Source organism: Ranitomeya variabilis, chromosome 2 (genome assembly GCF_051348905.1).
Source record: "Ranitomeya variabilis isolate aRanVar5 chromosome 2, aRanVar5.hap1, whole genome shotgun sequence".
NCBI lineage: Eukaryota > Metazoa > Chordata > Amphibia > Anura > Dendrobatidae > Ranitomeya > Ranitomeya variabilis.
Window position 1 is genome coordinate 894,556,923 of NC_135233.1, and position 16,567 is coordinate 894,573,489.

The 16,567-nt window shown below is 45.8% G+C and overlaps 1 protein-coding gene across 6 annotated transcripts in view; it reads right to left on the bottom strand.

Moving 5' to 3' along the window:
- MFN1 (mitofusin 1) overlaps positions 1 to 16,567 on the bottom strand; it is a 189,640-nt gene that overhangs the window by 2,256 nt on the left and 170,817 nt on the right. For all 6 annotated transcript variants that reach the window (XM_077290481.1, XM_077290477.1, XM_077290475.1 and 3 more), the window contains exons 9-17: positions 13,299 to 13,366; positions 10,324 to 10,445; positions 7,984 to 8,110; positions 5,364 to 5,468; positions 2,135 to 2,237; positions 1,541 to 1,767; positions 1,313 to 1,465; positions 387 to 583; positions 109 to 243 (exon numbers count right to left, since the gene is read on the bottom strand). In XM_077290481.1, the coding sequence (XP_077146596.1) occupies positions 109 to 243; positions 387 to 583; positions 1,313 to 1,465; positions 1,541 to 1,767; positions 2,135 to 2,237; positions 5,364 to 5,468; positions 7,984 to 8,110; positions 10,324 to 10,445; positions 13,299 to 13,366 (1,237 nt within the window). The remainder of the gene's footprint in view (positions 1 to 108; positions 244 to 386; positions 584 to 1,312; positions 1,466 to 1,540; positions 1,768 to 2,134; positions 2,238 to 5,363; positions 5,469 to 7,983; positions 8,111 to 10,323; positions 10,446 to 13,298; positions 13,367 to 16,567) is intronic.

Genomic DNA, 16,567 nt, shown 5'->3' on the forward strand with positions numbered 1-16,567 from the left:
CACTGTTCTCCAGCCCCTTTGGGTGAATTGATTTTCATAGCACATCATAAAGTTTAGAGCTTGGCTACAGTTCGAGAAGGGCTGGGTCACTAATGGAGAAAGCAATACCTGAGGACCTTGGCTTGGCTCTGAACTAGCTCGAGCTGTTGTATTTCCTCAGACTGCTTGTTGATCGATTCCAGTAGATCCCTTTGGGTCACATCCACTTGCTGACAGAGTCTGGTAAAGATGTTATCAAGCTCCCTAAGAAAGATCAATTCCAACACGTGAGAACATGCTGTCTACGGTAACCCAACAGTGGAAGATCAGAGGTTCAGGAGGCCGCTCTCGGGACCCATCGCACAGAGAAGCCCTTGTAGCACAGGCACCTGCCCCACTGCACTCACTTCTGCACTTGGTGGCTGCAGTTTGCACTGGTGATGCTGACGATCAGCTGCAGCTTCTGGGCAGCATAGTTCACAAACTGTTGTTTGAAAGCCCGTTCCTTCGCCCTTGTGGTCCACGTCAGCCGCTCGTACAGGTACAAGCTTCCATATGCTAGAACCGAGCAGGCGATCAGCTTCCAGCCCACCGCTCTCCAGACCTGCAGAGGACACATTACACGCATGTACCACCTACGGCTGGAAGGGTTAATCATTAACCGTGTGTGGGTGGGACACTGCACTGAAGAAATCGACATCTTTGGCTCCCATTGTAAAGTGCATGCCGAGGAAGATACAAGTTTAAAGAAAGTCAATGTTTTCATTTCTGAAACTATTCTTCATGGATTATTGCAAGTCAGATGCAAATCTATGTATGTGTAATGTGGAATTTTGTTACATAAAATAGGTGATGAACACTGCACCGAGTAACAACTAAGAAACGAGGGACAACGGGATGAAATTCCTTCCAAACCTCTGTTTTCTTATGTGTTGCATTATAGCTTTAGCGCATTATTACAGTCTACAGGCTATCGCCCCCATACGTGGAAATCGCTCTGCAATTTCAGCTGACTTTGGTCTTGTGTATGGGGGTCTTTAGTTACAGGGTTTGCTCAGGATTTGTAAATATAAAAATAATTACACAGTACAGAATCTGAAAAAAAAAAATTGGGGTAAATCCACAATGGTAATTCTAGTCTAAATGGAGTTATCCTGTAATGACGTGATAACCGCTGCAGCCAATCACAGATCCCAGCAGTCTTGTGCTGTATGTGCAGGATTATACCCGGTTGACAAATACTCTGGTGATGATAGCAGTCTATCAAAGATAATCGAGAACCCCTTTTAATACTAAACTGTCCTGTGACTTGTGCCTTTAATGTGTCACTTACCACCCCGCCAACGATCAGGACCCCCATAGATCCCCGTGATGTCACCGATGCCAATCCAGACATCACGGAAACCATTAGCTCATCTTGTGATAAAGCATCGGATGTGTTGGCAGGGTTGCATGACGTGGTGGGGGTGGTTACAGGTCGAGGTATCTGAAATTAAAAAATGAATTAAGTACAAAGAAGGATTTCCTACTCATGTATAAGGAGAGCCAAAACTGGACATACCTGAAAAACTGGTTCTGCGAGTCCTAGCAACATACGAGCATTTTTAGCTCCTAAATAACGATTAACAAGTGACGTCCAACCAAGAGAAAAGCGAAACGCGATGTCTTCCTGGAAATCACAGCACAACTTCTCACAGTTTAAGTTATAGCTGAGATCGAACTTCTTGCATGGCAAGCACGAGCTATATTCACTTTGGACAGCAGATGGCAGCAGAGGTTTTAAGTTTTCTGTATAAAAACAGTGAAAGCTATTGAATGCAGCTAAAAGGCGCTGACAGACCAGACCCCCCAATGCCGGAGACCCCGAAACGCTAAAGGCCTGGAACTAAGAAAAAAACTGCCGTGTAAACAACGGGTCAGTTTCAGATGATGGCTTCCCTTTTAGATGTTATAGAACACGTCAGGCGTTTTGTGGAGGTGCCGGTGTTATGACCCCCAGTGATCTCTGTATCAAAGGGGCCAAGCAGATCAATCCTCCTGACAGACCATCACAAGGCAAACGATTTATACAAAGTGACAGACTTCAGGTCAGACCACCAGACTTTATAAAATGGCATACTGCTGTACAGACAGGTGACTGACAGCGGCAGGTTACCTATGATGTCCTCTTGGGCTTTATATATGGAGGAGTTGACGGCAGCAGAGCAGCGGTCAGCCAGCTTCCGGCCCATGCCTTTCTCTATGTGCGCATTCAGTTCCTAAAGATTCAAGAGCAGAATGAGAAATCGTAAAGGTCCAAGGTGGAAATCAATGTCACATCCTCACAATGAGCAGACAATAAGATGTCACTTTTCACCTCAGACAGTCCTTCTGCACCACCTCCATGGACTTGTACCGTAAGGTCATAGGGAGCCATATCTCCTGCCTGGGAAGTCTCAGCAGAATGGGCATGGCGGCCTAGGCTCTCCCTACAGACCGGGGGACGTCATCCACACAATGACAATTTCAGCTGGACAACCATAGAAGGCTTTTGGTCCACTTTGGCAGACCCCCATGCTGAATCAGGGTCTGTGCTCAGATGGCAAACTCCATGAAACGGCACTAAATATTTGTGCAACTTGCAGTTATGCTTGAAATCTATGCTAGCCCCTGGTTGGGGTCACATTTCTAACAAAAGCACATGACAGTTGCAAGATGCGTCAAATTCAGTAACAGGCACAATAGGGGAAATCTGCCCCCAGGCATTTGCTACCCCGAGAGCAACAGGCAGAGACCCTGATTCCAGTAACTTATCACTTACAGCAGTGTTCCCCAACTCCAGTCCTCAAGAGCCATCAACAGGTCATGTTTTCAGGATTTCCTTAGTATTGCACAGGTGATGGAATTATTGCCTGTGCAGGTGATGCAATTATCACATCTGCAATACTAAGGAAATCCTGAAAACATGATCTGTTGTGGCTCTTGAGGACCGGACTTGGGGAACAATGACTTACGGAGTGGTGTGTTGTCTTTTTGATAAAATCACTGCTTTCTCTAACAGCTCTCAGAATGCTGAGCTCTGTATACCCCGGCCCACACCACTGATTGGCAGCGTTGTGTGTACACTGTGCATAGGCAGAAAGCTTCCAATCAGTGGTGGGAGCACGGTTATACAAAGCTCATCAATACGGGGGACTACATGGCAGGCGGTTACTACAACCCCTGGCAAAAATTATGGAATCACAGGAATCACCGGCCTTGGAGGAAGTTCATTCAGTTGTTTAATTTTGTAGAAAAAACACAGATCACAGACATGGTACAAAACTAAAGTAATTTCAAATGGCAACTTTTTGGCTTTAAGAAACACTAAAAGAAATCAAGAACAAAAAATGTGGTAGTCAGTAATGGTTACTTTTTTCTAACCAAGCATAGGGAAAAAAAATGATGGAATCACTAAATTCTGATGAAAAAAATATGGAATCACCCTGTATATTTTCATACCCAAAAATAACACCTGCATCAAATTCGATCTGCTCGTTAGTCTGCATTTAAAAAGGAGTGATCACACCTTGGAGAGCTGTTGCACCAAGTGGACTGACATGAATCATGGCTCCAACATGAGAGATGTCAACAAACAAAGGAGAGGAGTATCAAACTCTTAAAAGAGGGTAAATCATCATGCCATGTTGCAAAAGATGTTGGTTGTTCACAGTCAGCTGTGCCTAAAATCTAGACCAAATACAAACAACATGGGAAGGTTGTTAAAGGCAAACATACTGGTAAACCAAGGAAGACATCAAAGCATCAAGACCGGAAACTTAAAGCAATAGGTCTCCAAAACAGGAAATGCACAACAAAACAAATGAGGAACGAATGGGTGGAAACTGGAGTCAACGTCTGTGACTGAACTGTAAGAAACCACCTAAAGATAATGGGATTTACATACATAAAAGCTCAACGAAAGTCATCATTAACACCTAAACAGAAAAAAAACAAGGTTACAATGGGCTAAGGAAAAGCAATCGTGGACTGTGGATGACTGGATGAAAGCCATAATCAGTGATGAATCGCGAATCTGCATTGGACAAGGTGATGATGCTGGAACTTTTGTTTGGTGCTGTTCCAATGAGATTTATAAAGATGACTGCCTGAAGAGAACATGCAAATTTCCACAGTCATTGATGATATGGGGCTGCATGTCAGGTAAAGGCACTGGGGAGATGGCTGTCATTACATCTTCAATAAATGCACAAGTTTATGTTGATATTTTGGAGACTTTACTTATCCCATCAATTGAAAGGATGTTTGGGGCTGATGAAATCATTTTACAAGATGATAATGCATCCTGCCATAGAGGAAAAACTGTGAAAACATTCATTGAAAAAATACACATAAGGTCAATGTCATGGCCTGCAAATAGTCCGGATCTCAATCCAATTGAAAATCTTTGGTGGAAGTTGAAGAAAATGGTCCATGACAAGGCTCCAACCTGCAAAGCTGATCTGGCAACAGCAATCAGAGAAAGTTGGAGCCAGATTGATGAAGAGTACTGTTTGACACTCATTAGGTCCATGCCTCAGAGACTGCAAGCTGTTATAAAAGCCAGAGGTGGTGCAACAAAATACTAGTGATGTTTTGGAGTGTTTTTTTGTTTGTTTTTCACAATTTTTTCCTCAGAATTGAGTGATTCCATATTTTTTTTCCCTATGCTTGGTTAAAAAAGTAACCATTACTGACTACCACATTTTTGTTATTGATTTCTTTTAGTATTTCTTAAAGCCAGAAAGTTGCTGTTTGAAATGACTTTAGTTTTGTGCCATGTCTGTGATCTAATTTTTTCTACAAAACTAAACAACTGAATAAACATCCTCCAAGGCCGGTGATTCCATAATTTTTGCCAGTGGTTGTAGTCCTCTAGTGAAAATCTTCCCGGGGATATAGCAGCAATTTTATAAAATCTATAGCAAGCAGTCAATAATTGACACATCACTGAAATAAGGGCCTCTACATCAGGTTGCTGTCACATGGGGTAGCAAAAACCTGCTGACAGATTCTCTTTGATTTAGCACAACTTACTCCAACACTCCCTTCATTAAGACTGGCATACAAAAAAAATGGTAGCCTTGGTTCTATAATCCTGACATATACTTCCTAATAATGGCACTGTGCGGGCATCAGGGGGCCAACGTCACCCATAGGGATCCATTCCAGAACATGTAGTGTATATCAGTGGTCTCTATAGGAAAGTGTGTATTGTATACCGGCTTGGAGATGGCACCCCCCCAGGCATAGAGAGACGTGTATATGCTGGGAGCTTTCCCATGGTATATACTGACGGTCTGCCTCAGACGCAATGTGCACAGCATACAGCACGGATCCATGTATGTGCGGGGATGGTCACTTACATTCTTATAATGCTTCAGAAACTGTGGTAATGGGTGGAAGTCTCCATCAAACTTGTCCACTAGAAGGGATAGGTGGCAAATCTCGTCCACCATGGCTTCCGAAACCTGCCGGCATAAAACGAGACATCAGGCACCCGATCCACAGCTCAGTTACACCAATTGTACACGGAGCGCCATTATCGGAGAAAACTGCTGGAACGTGGGGGGCAATTACATGAACGTGTCATGTGTAAGAAATATACATCCATCTCACACCCATGAAAGGGCAGGGATCCATGGACTACTGGTGTTAGGGAGACATCGTTCTGTGTATTCCTCCTCCTTCAATTTACACATACATTTTTCCAAACTACTATTCATAAGTGCTCAGGTCCTACAAGAATGCACACACAGAAAGGGGGACTGGCTCTACAGCAAGTCTGAGTCCACACACCGCTCTTGGCTTGTGGTCATGCAGGAGTGAAAGGTATCGGAGTGCTCAGTGGGGGGTCTCAGTACCACATTACGGCGCTCCCTCAGGACACTGCAGTCAGGACTGCTATATGGTATTCTGAGTGATCGGTGTGAGGGTCTCAGTACCACATTACGGCGCTCCCTCAGGACACTGCAGTCAGGACTGCTATATGGTATTCTGAGTGATCGGTGTGGGGGTCTCAGAACCACATTACGGCGCTCCCTCAGGACACTGCAGTCAGGACTGCTATATGGTATTCTGAGTGATCGGTGTGGGGTCTCAGTACCACATTACTGCACTCCCTCAGGACACTGCAGTCAGGACTGCTATATGGTATTCTGAGTGATCGGTGAGAGGGTCTCAGTACCACATTACGGCGCTCCCTCAGGACACTGCAGTCAGGACTGCTATATGGTATTCTGAGTGATCGGTGTGTGGGTCTCAGTACCACATTACGGCGCTCCCTCAGGACACTGCAGTCAGGACTGCTATATGGTATTCTGAGTGATCGGTGTGGGGTCTCAGTACCACATTACGGCGCTCCCTCAGGACACTGCAGTCAGGACTGCTATATGGTATTCTGAGTGATTGTGTGGGGGTCTCAGTACTACATTACGGCGCTCCCTCAGGACACTGCAGTCAGGACTGCTATATGGTATTCTCAGTGATCGGTGTGGGGGTCTCAGTACCACATTACGGCGCTCCCTCAGGACACTGCAGTCAGGACTGCTATATGGTATTCTGAGTGATCGGTGTGGGGGTCTCAGTACCACATTACGGCGCTCCCTCAGGACACTGCAGTCAGGACTGCTATATGGTATTCTGAGTGATCGGTGTGAGGGTCTCAGTACCACATTACGGCGCTCCCTCAGGACACTGCAGTCAGGACTGCTATATGGTATTCTGAGTGATCGGTGTGTGGGTCTCAGTACCACATTACGGCGCTCCCTCAGGACACTGCAGTCAGGACTGCTATATGGTATTCTGAGTGATCGGTGTGAGGGTCTCAGTACCACATTACTGCACTCCCTCAGGACACTGCAGTCAGGACTGCTATATGGTATTCTGAGTGATCGGTGTGTGGGTCTCAGTACCACATTACGGCGCTCCCTCAGGATGCTGCAGTCAGGACTGCTATATGGTATTCTGAGTGATCGGTGTGGGGGTCTCAGTACCACATTACGGCGCTCCCTCAGGACACTGCAGTCAGGACTGCTATATGGTATTCTGAGTGATCGGTGTGGGGGTCTCAGTACCACATTACGGCGCTCCCTCAGGACACTGCAGTCAGGACTGCTATATGGTATTCTGAGTGATCGGTGTGGGGGTCTCAGTACCACATGACGGCGCTCCCTCAGGACACTGCAGTCAGGACTGCTATATGGTATTCTGAGTGATCGTGTGAGGGTCTCAGTACCACATTACGGCGCTCCCTCAGGACACTGCAGTCAGGACTGCTATATGGTATTCTGAGTGATCGGTGTGGGGGTCTCAGAACCACATTACGGCGCTCCCTCAGGACACTGCAGTCAGGACTGCTATATGGTATTCTGAGTGATCGGTGTGGGGGTCTCAGTACCACATTACGGCGCTCCCTCAGGACACTGCAGTCAGGACTGCTATATGGTATTCTGAGTGATCGGTGTGGGGGTCTCAGTACCACATGACGGCGCTCCCTCAGGACACTGCAGTCAGGACTGCTATATGGTATTCTGAGTGATCGGTGTGGGGGTCTCAGTACCACATTACGGCGCTCCCTCAGGACACTGCAGTCAGGACTGCTATATGGTATTCTGAGTGATCGGTGTGGGGTCTGAGGACAGAACATGTAAGAGAACTTTGAAAAGTGTATTACATCTCAATGTGTGTATAAGGCGAAGGTGTAGCACAGGCCAAGAAATGTGAGCGGTTTGCCCTTTCCTCTCAGACAAGGAATGTATAGCATGATCTGCCTCGTTCAGTGACTGGTGGGAGTAAGAGCATCTGGACCTGCAGTTTGGATCTTTTATGGCATACGCCAGCTTTTCTTCATTTTCCACAATTCTAAATGTGCGTTTTTGGCTGCACTATATTTGAAGAGCGGGGCACCTAGCGGCCGGCCACCACTGTACCAGGGTAGACAGGTGCAGGACAGCCGCTCATACATGGAAGCCAGGCAAGCCTCACCTGCTTGTTCACTACGTCAGTGATATAGAGGATTCTTTTCCGGACATCTTCAGAAAGGATCTGCATCTGACTCTGTATAAACTCCAGCCTGTCCACCTGGTATTCTCGGTTCTCTATTGCATTCACCCTGGAAATGGGAATATCCACTTTTACCAATAAAGCCTACATAAAATCTCATTGTATGTGGCTAAAATACTAAAAGTCTACAGTACACTAATGAAACTAAATACTCTGATTTTGACAGTGAATTCCTACTCAATTTGAGCGGTTAGATGTTCGTAGTTATGAGTTGAACAAAGACAAATGCCCATCAATATCGGCCTTTCAAAATTATTTATGCCCTTAATACCATGTCTCTAGGAACGCATCCAGCCCTTTTTCAATGCGGTCATTGTATCAGTCACTACTGCCTCTTGTGGTCGGGCATTCCACAGTCTGACTGCTCTAACTGTAAAGAACCCTTTCCTCCACGCGTAATAAATGTCCCCCTGGTTCTTTGTAAGGAATAAGTCACGTGCCAGTATTTAAACATATAAATGAGATCGCCTCTGAGACATTTTTTTTTCAAGCTAAACAAGCCCAACTTTTCCAACCTCTCACCATATGAGAGGCCTTCCATCAATTGTAATAATCTTGTAATATTCTAGTTGCCCCCTTTGAACTCACTAATTTCTGAATAACCTATTAGAATGTGGAGCCCAAAACCGGATCCCATATTGTAGATGTGGCCTCACAAGCGATTTATAGAGGGGTAACAAGTTGGGATCACAGGATTTTCTCTCTGTTTTTATACAGCCTACAATTTTGTTTCCTTTTGCGACTGCTGCTTGACATTGAGTACTGCTGCTCAGTTTACAGGTAATGAGAATACCCAAGTCCTGCTCGTGTTCTGTAGTCCCGAGTACACTCCCATTTAATGTGTATGAAGCAGTAGGATTACTCTGTCCTATGTGCATTACTCTACATTTATCTATATTAAACCTTATTTGCTAAGTGTTTGCCCATGTAGGCATCTCATACAGAACGATCTGAAATATTTTACAATCTCGCTCAGTTTTTATTATCCTACAAAGCTTTGCGCCATCAGCAAAGGAAGACACTTCACTCTGATTCCTGTACTGAAGGTCAATAATAAAGAGATTATAAAAAAACGGGGTCTGCCGCAGATCCTTGTGGTCCCCAGTGTAGACCATCTCATTTACAGAATCTACCATTTACGACTCAACCAGTTTTTTGTTACCCTTCTGCATATAGTGCCCCCGGTCCGTTCTAGAAACATCAGTACCAGGCCGTGATATCGTATCAAATGTTGGTATCATCAAACCATTATAGTGTGAACCATTTTAGAAAAAAACTACTAAATTTACTAGTTTAGATGTAAAGACTAGTCTGTACATGGATTTTGCTGGCTATGAAATTCTAAACATCAGAAAAAGATATTACAATTTCAGGGGCTCAACATTAATATGACAATACAACAGAGGAGGAGTAGGGACCCCACTGTGTGATGATCGCCTCATCTTTTGGAGCTGAACCCTTTAAAGGTACCTTCACACGAAACGACTTTGCAACGATATCGCTAGCGATCCGTGACGTTGCAGCGTCCTGGCTAGCGATATCGTTTAGTTTGACACGCAGCAGCGATCAGGATCCTGCTGTGATGTTGCTGGTCGCGGAATAAAGTTCAGAACTTTATTTGGTCGTCCGATCGCCGTGTATCGTTGTGTTTGACAGCAAAAGCAACGATACCAGCGATATTTTACACTGGTAACCAGGGTAAACATCGGGTTACTAAGCACAGGGCCGCGCTTAGTAACCCGATGTTTACCCTGGTTACCAGCGTAAAATGTAAAAAAAACAAACAGTACATACTTACATTCGCATCCCCCGCTGTCTGCTTCCCACACTGACTGAGCGCCGCAAAGTGAAAGTGAAAGCACAGCACAGCGGTGACGTCACCGCTGTGCCCTGCTACTGCCGGTGCTCAGTCAGTCAGTCAGTGCAGGAAGCGGACGCCGGGGGACGCGAATGTAAGTATGTACTGTTTGCTTTTTTTACATTTTACGCTGGTAACCAGGGTAAACATCGGGTTACTAAGCGCGGCCCTGCGCTTAGCAACCCGATGTTTACCCTGGTTACCCGGAGACCTCGGCATCGTTGGTCGCTGGAGAGCGGTCTGTGTGACAGCTCTCCAGCGATCAAACAGCGACGCTGCAGCGATCGGCATCGTTGTCGCTATCGCTGCAGTGTCGTTTCGTGTGAAGGTACCTTAAGCCTGCTCCTTGTTTGGTACAGAGACCCCCTGTGCTATATAGAGAATAGAAAAGCAGTTGGGCCTACCTCTTATCAGCGGCCTCCACGTTAATGGCATCCATTATGGCTTTCACAGTGTCTGTGATTTGCTTAGCTCTGATAGTGTGCTGCTCAAACTTAGTTTTCACTGCTGACTGCGAGATACACTCCTGTGGGGCCCAAGTCACAACACATTACTGTGATCCCATCCAAAGCAGGCAGGAATAGCACACGGCAGATGGCACCAGCCAGTGCCCGAGGAAAGGACTGGTTGCTGCTTGAATAAAACTCAAAAGCAAAAGAAAGCATGGCAAAATCCAACAGAAACATGAAGTATGATGAGACAGCAGGCTCCGGCCTCCTCCTCCACTGCACGGCACAGTAATGTGTATTAGTACAAAAGAGCAGGAGTGGCGGTAACAGAGGATGAATGAATCACATGGTGACGGAAGAGGAGGGGTAAAAAGGAAAATCATCAGAAACAATCATCCCTGAGCTGCGACTGTTCACATTTTAATGCCAGTTCCACCAACTTTTTGAAAAGTGATTGTTGCTTTGTGAGGATGGGGCACGTCCAAGTGTGTATGATGAAGCGTTTATTCATCAGTAATGGACACATGGATTACTACATAGATGTACGCCGGAGCACCTGACGTCTGAGAATCAGGGGCACACCTCCTATTGAATGTTCCCCACAGCACTGATCACGACAGGAGTACAAAAGCGGTTTGCACTCTTAGTCCTCTGCATATTATATAATGGTAAGGAGCAATGCTCGGATTGTTTCCCAGACTAGAATACATGCAGATAGTGGCCATGGCAGCCATATTGTTCTACCGACTTCTCTCTCAAGCCGGGTTTATATGTTCAAAATTACCTCAACGGCCCCCATACACCTCATCTCCATATGTATGAACGCTTGGCCAAGAGCTCATGTGTTCTCTATGGGAAACGCAGAGTACTGCGCTGCTAGACTTATCTGGAGAACAAAGGAGCGGGCAGGAGGCCCCCTACATCCATTAGATGGTCAGAAGGATCTGCCGACTATAAGGTGTATGGGTGGGGTGAGGGGGATTACGGGTCACAGCCTGCCAGATAAACTATATGGATGGCAGCTGAGCTCAGTATTTGCATGCTCAAATATTATCCTTCCTAGCCCCATTTAGAGAGAACCTGACAGCCAATACATGATGCCTGTGGTTCGGGCAGCAGGTATCAGATGCCGGCTGGATATTTACAGCCAGGTATTTTTGACTCTGAAAAACAGTCGTTGAGTGAAGGGGCTCTCCTTAGGTGAGTGTGCAGCGCGAGACCTGTCACTCTGGGACAGCAGCAATGGGTGACATTATGGAGAAATGAAGAACATTAAGGGGGACATTAGGGGTAATGAGGAAATAAGAGACATTATAGGGCAGTTAGGGGGTTGTTAATGGGATCTTAGTATAGTGCACGGTGGGGGAAACTATGCAAAGATGCAGTGTAGGTGAGATTATGGAAAGCTGCAATTTGGGGGGACATTATGGAGAGGGGTGGTATGGGGAGACAGTATGGCGAAGGGAAGTGTGAGGGAGATATTTTTGTCTAGGAAACACAGTGAGGGGCAACTATTTATTTATGGGCGCAGCATGGGAGATATTTATATTTATGGGGCAGTAAAAATATACTTGTATTTCTAAAGGCACCTTCTAAGGATATGCTGCTGAAGACAGAGAAGAGAGTAGTTTGCAGAGACAAGCTCTGGGTGTAAAATCTCATCATGGCGTCTGTACTACAATGATACAAAAGTGATGGGAACGACTTGAATCAGAGGGGATGTCAGCTATAAGCTTACCTGGATGCAAACACGTATTTGTGATACGGACTACGTCTCTTCAGTGTATGGTGCACTGATGGCTGGTGACAACAACGTCCAGGATCTCCTTATAATTGTTAAGGACATACTGGGAATTGTGGGTTTAAGCAATATAAAAATATATGGGGCTGATTACATATGATCACTGTACTAAGCTTGTTTGTGTAAACATTTACTAATGGTGGTTGGCATTCATGTACTGATGGTGGTTCTGGTGTGGCATTCATGTACTGATGGTGGTTCTGACACTGCATACATGTACTGATGGTGGTTTTGACCTTGTACATGTAGCTATCCATATCGTGCTTCATGGCCATTTTGAAATTTAGAAATACTTAAAACGAGATTTGAGATTATGAGGAGGATTTGGTAAGTTTATGCCGCAAAAACTGTTTGTTAGTGAGTATTCATACTGATTTTATTTGGAGCAGAAACTCTCTAAATCTTCCTCAAATACTGAAAACTTGGTTGTGCTGATGTATTAATGTACTGATGGTGTTTCTAGTGATTTACTCATGTAAGTATCCCTTTAAATTTTTCTGCGGCCCTTGGGATTGGTTCAGTATGGCAATGTGGCCCTTGGACCAAAATGTGATGTGATTGCAAAACACGTCTATCGATCATGTGAATTCCAGAATTCCATGACTTTTCCCTCTTGGTGTTGCAATTTCAATGTTAAGGACTGGATAATGTCTGTCTAGGTGTAAAAGATAATAAACAAAACAAATTATAACAAAATTAAAGAGTTAAGAATACAGAAAAGTAAATGAAAGGGGTTATTGTCCCCCAAAGAAGTGAATCTAGGGGTCAGCAATGATGAACAACAGGCTGAAAGGTTAGCGCACACTGCTAGAGCTAGATTAGAGAGGAACGGACAAAGAGGAAGAACTAGAACAGGAGAGAGGTTAGTAACCACAGGAAGCATATGACGAATACACAGGTTCATCTAGACTACAGATAATCCCCTCCAGAAAATGAGATGCATGTAATAGTCCAGAAAGTGACCAGACATCATCGGTCCTTTATGATGAATGACTGCTGTACCCGTACACTTCTGGCCTAAACTAGGAGGCACGAGAAGTGCGCTACTACGTTCACCCTCACTAAATAACCAGAATGGTCGAAGGACCCCATTATAGAAAAGTTTCATACTAAGGGGGTAACACTTTACCTCAAACAGCTTTTCAAATCTCTGGAACTCCAAGAACCTTATCTGAAATCCCTCAGCAAGAGCTCCACCTAGAGAATAAAAAACATGAAAAGCATATGAAAACACTATGGTTTTGTCGAGAGACTTTATAAAACATTTAAATGGGTTGTCCGGTCCAAATCGCTAAGGGTACCGTCACACATTGAAATTTTCATCGCTGCGACGGCACGATCCGTGACGTCGCAGCGATCGTATGAATATCGCTCCAGCGTCGTAGACTGCGGTCACACGTTGCAATCACGGCGCTGGAGCGATGCCGAAGTCCCCGGGTAACCAGGGTAAACATCGGGTAACTAAGCGCAGGGCCGCACTTAGTAACCCGATGTTTACCCTGGTTACCAGCGTAAACGTAAAAAAACAAACAGTACATACTCACCCGTCGGTGTCCTTCAGGTCCCTTGCCGTCTGCTTCCTGCTCTGAGTGCAGCCGTACAGTGAGAGCAGATCGCAGCACCGCTGTGATCTGCTCTCACTTTCCGGCCGGCACTCAGAGCAGGAAGCAGACGGCAAGGGACCTGAAGGACACCGACGGGTGAGCATGTACGGTTTGTTTTTTTACGTTTACGCTTGTAACCAGGGTAAACATCGGGTTACTAAGCGCGGCCCTGCGCTTAGTTACCCGATGTTTACCCTGGTTACAAGCGAAGACATCGCTGGATCGCTGTCACACACAACGATCCAGCGATGTCAGCGGGTGATCAAGCGACGAAAGAAAGTTCCATACGATCTGCTACGACGTACGATTCTCAGCAGGATCCCTGATCGCTGCTGCGTGTCAGACACTGCGATATCGTAACGATATCGCTAGAACGTCACGAATCGTAACGTCGTAGCGATGGAAATTTCAATGTGTGACGGTACCCTAAGTCTGCAGTCAATGTGTGAGAGCGGCCCTGATGCTTAGGTGATCAATGTTATTAACATATTTACAAAACGCCATCTTCTGACAAACCACAGACAATATTGTCTACAGCTGATCAGTTTCGCTCATGGTAACTTGTCAGTAGGATTATCCCCTAAAAACCATCCTCACCATCATTAGTGACATGAAGACAGCTTTCTAAATCCATTAGTTAATCAGAGGGCTGCATAAAAAGTACTTTGAACCCCCCAAATTGTATGCAAAGAAGGCTTAAAGCATGACTCCAGCATTTTTTTTCAGCACCGGAGTGGTGCTTGTAATCTAATATCCCCAGCCGCATTCAGAATCGCCCAATCTATCAATAAAAAAAAGCATTAACCTGATCGCTAAACAGCGTAGCGAGAAAAAAATTCGAAACGCCAGAATTACATTTTTTTGGTCGCCGTGACATTGCATTAAAATGCAATAACTTCAGAGGGGATAATCATTGAACGCGCGGTAGGGAAGGGCCCATTGTTGGCCAGTCTTGAAGCAGGTAGATTCAGAATGAACCCCAAAAATTCCCAACAATAGCTATGATGGGGAAAGTATGGCAGAAAATTAAGCAATGGAGGGGAGTAACGGAATTTACGAGATATACGGCAATTTGGTTTGAACCCAAGTTGGCAGAGCTTATGAGATTGCGGGGGTTCGGTCAGTGGAGGCGCATTGGCATTTGGTTCGTGTCTCAGTTGCTTGATGGAGATGTTATTAAAACATTCGAGACACTTAGGACTGAGTTTCCTTTAACCCAGAAGTCATTCTTTCAGTACCTGCAGTTGAGACATGCCCTAAACTGTCACAAGGAGGTGTCGCGCGTGAATCTGCAGTCAGATAGCTTGTTGAATCTTATTGGGCCTCGGAGGAGTACGAGGGGGTTCATTACCTTGATGTACAGGGGTCTGATGGATACCTTTTTATTGAAGCATCCGTTAAGGATTAAGGAGAAATGGGTGGCGGATGTGGTCCCCTTGTCGGAGTCCCAGTGGGAGTCCATACTTCAATATATCCCCAGGGCTTCCCTGAGTGAGGCTAAGAGGGTGTCACAGTTATACCTGGTGTATAGGGTGTACAGGACCCCGGCATGGATGAGGAAGGCAGGACAGAGGCTCAGAATGTCCCAGGTGTGGTGAGGAAGGCGCTGATCTGCTACATATGATGTGGTCGTGTGCTCGCCTCCAACCCTTCTGGGTGAAGGTGCTTAACTTGATCCAGGAGGTGACAGGAGTAGATGTGGTGCGTAACCCGCTGACTTGCCTTTTGGGCTGTATGGATGATATTGCTACGGATGAATGTGGAAGGCTGACTATCGCAAGATTGTTATATGCTGCAAGAAAGCTTATCGCAATGCACTGGTTGGATGAAAAACCGCCAGAGAAAAAGGAATTTATCAACAAGATAACAACAAGATTATTTATGGGGTGGGTGGGTGGATGGATGGATTACCCAGGTATGGCGTCTGCTGAGTAAGGGTACTGTCACACAGTGGCACTTTTGTCGCTACGACGGTACGATCTGTGACGTTCCAGCGATATCCATGCGATATCGCTGTGTCTGACACGCAGCAGCGATCAGGGACCCTGCTGAGTACGTCGTAGCAGATCGCTTGGAACTTTATTTCGTCGCTGGATCTCCCGCTGTCATCGCTGGATCGTTGTGTGTGACAGCGATCCAGCGATGCGTTCGCTTGTAACAAGGGTAAACATCGGGTTACTAAGCGCAGGGCCGCGCTTAGTAACCCGATGTTTACCGTGGTTACCAGCGTAAAAGTAAAAAAAAAAAAAAACAGTACATACTTACATTCCGGTGTCCTTCAGGTCCCTTGCCGTCTGCTTCCCGCACTGACTGACTGCCGGCCGTAAGGCAGTACAGAGCACAGCGGTGACGTCACCGCTGTGATCTGCTTTCACTTTACGGCGGCACTCAGTCAGTGCGGGAAGCAGACGGCAAGGGACCTGAAGGACACCGGAATGTAAGTATGTACTGTTTTTTTTTTTTTTTACTTTTACGCTGGTAACCACGGTAAACATCAGGTTACTAAGCGCGGCCCTGCGCTTAGTAACCCGATGTTTACCCTGGTTACCCGGGGCCTTCGGCATCGTTGGTCGCTGGAGAGCTGTCTGTGTGACAGCTCCCCAGCGACCACACAACGACTTTCCAACGATCACGGCCAGGTCGTATCGCTGGTCGTGATCGTTGGAAAGTTGCAGAGTGTGACAGTACCCTTACTGCAAAGTAGTATGGGTGTTGTGTAGTTGATTCTGGGGGAACGCCTACATGTACAGGCGTGTTTTTGTAAAGCTTGTTATCTTTTCTCAAGAGGTGATGT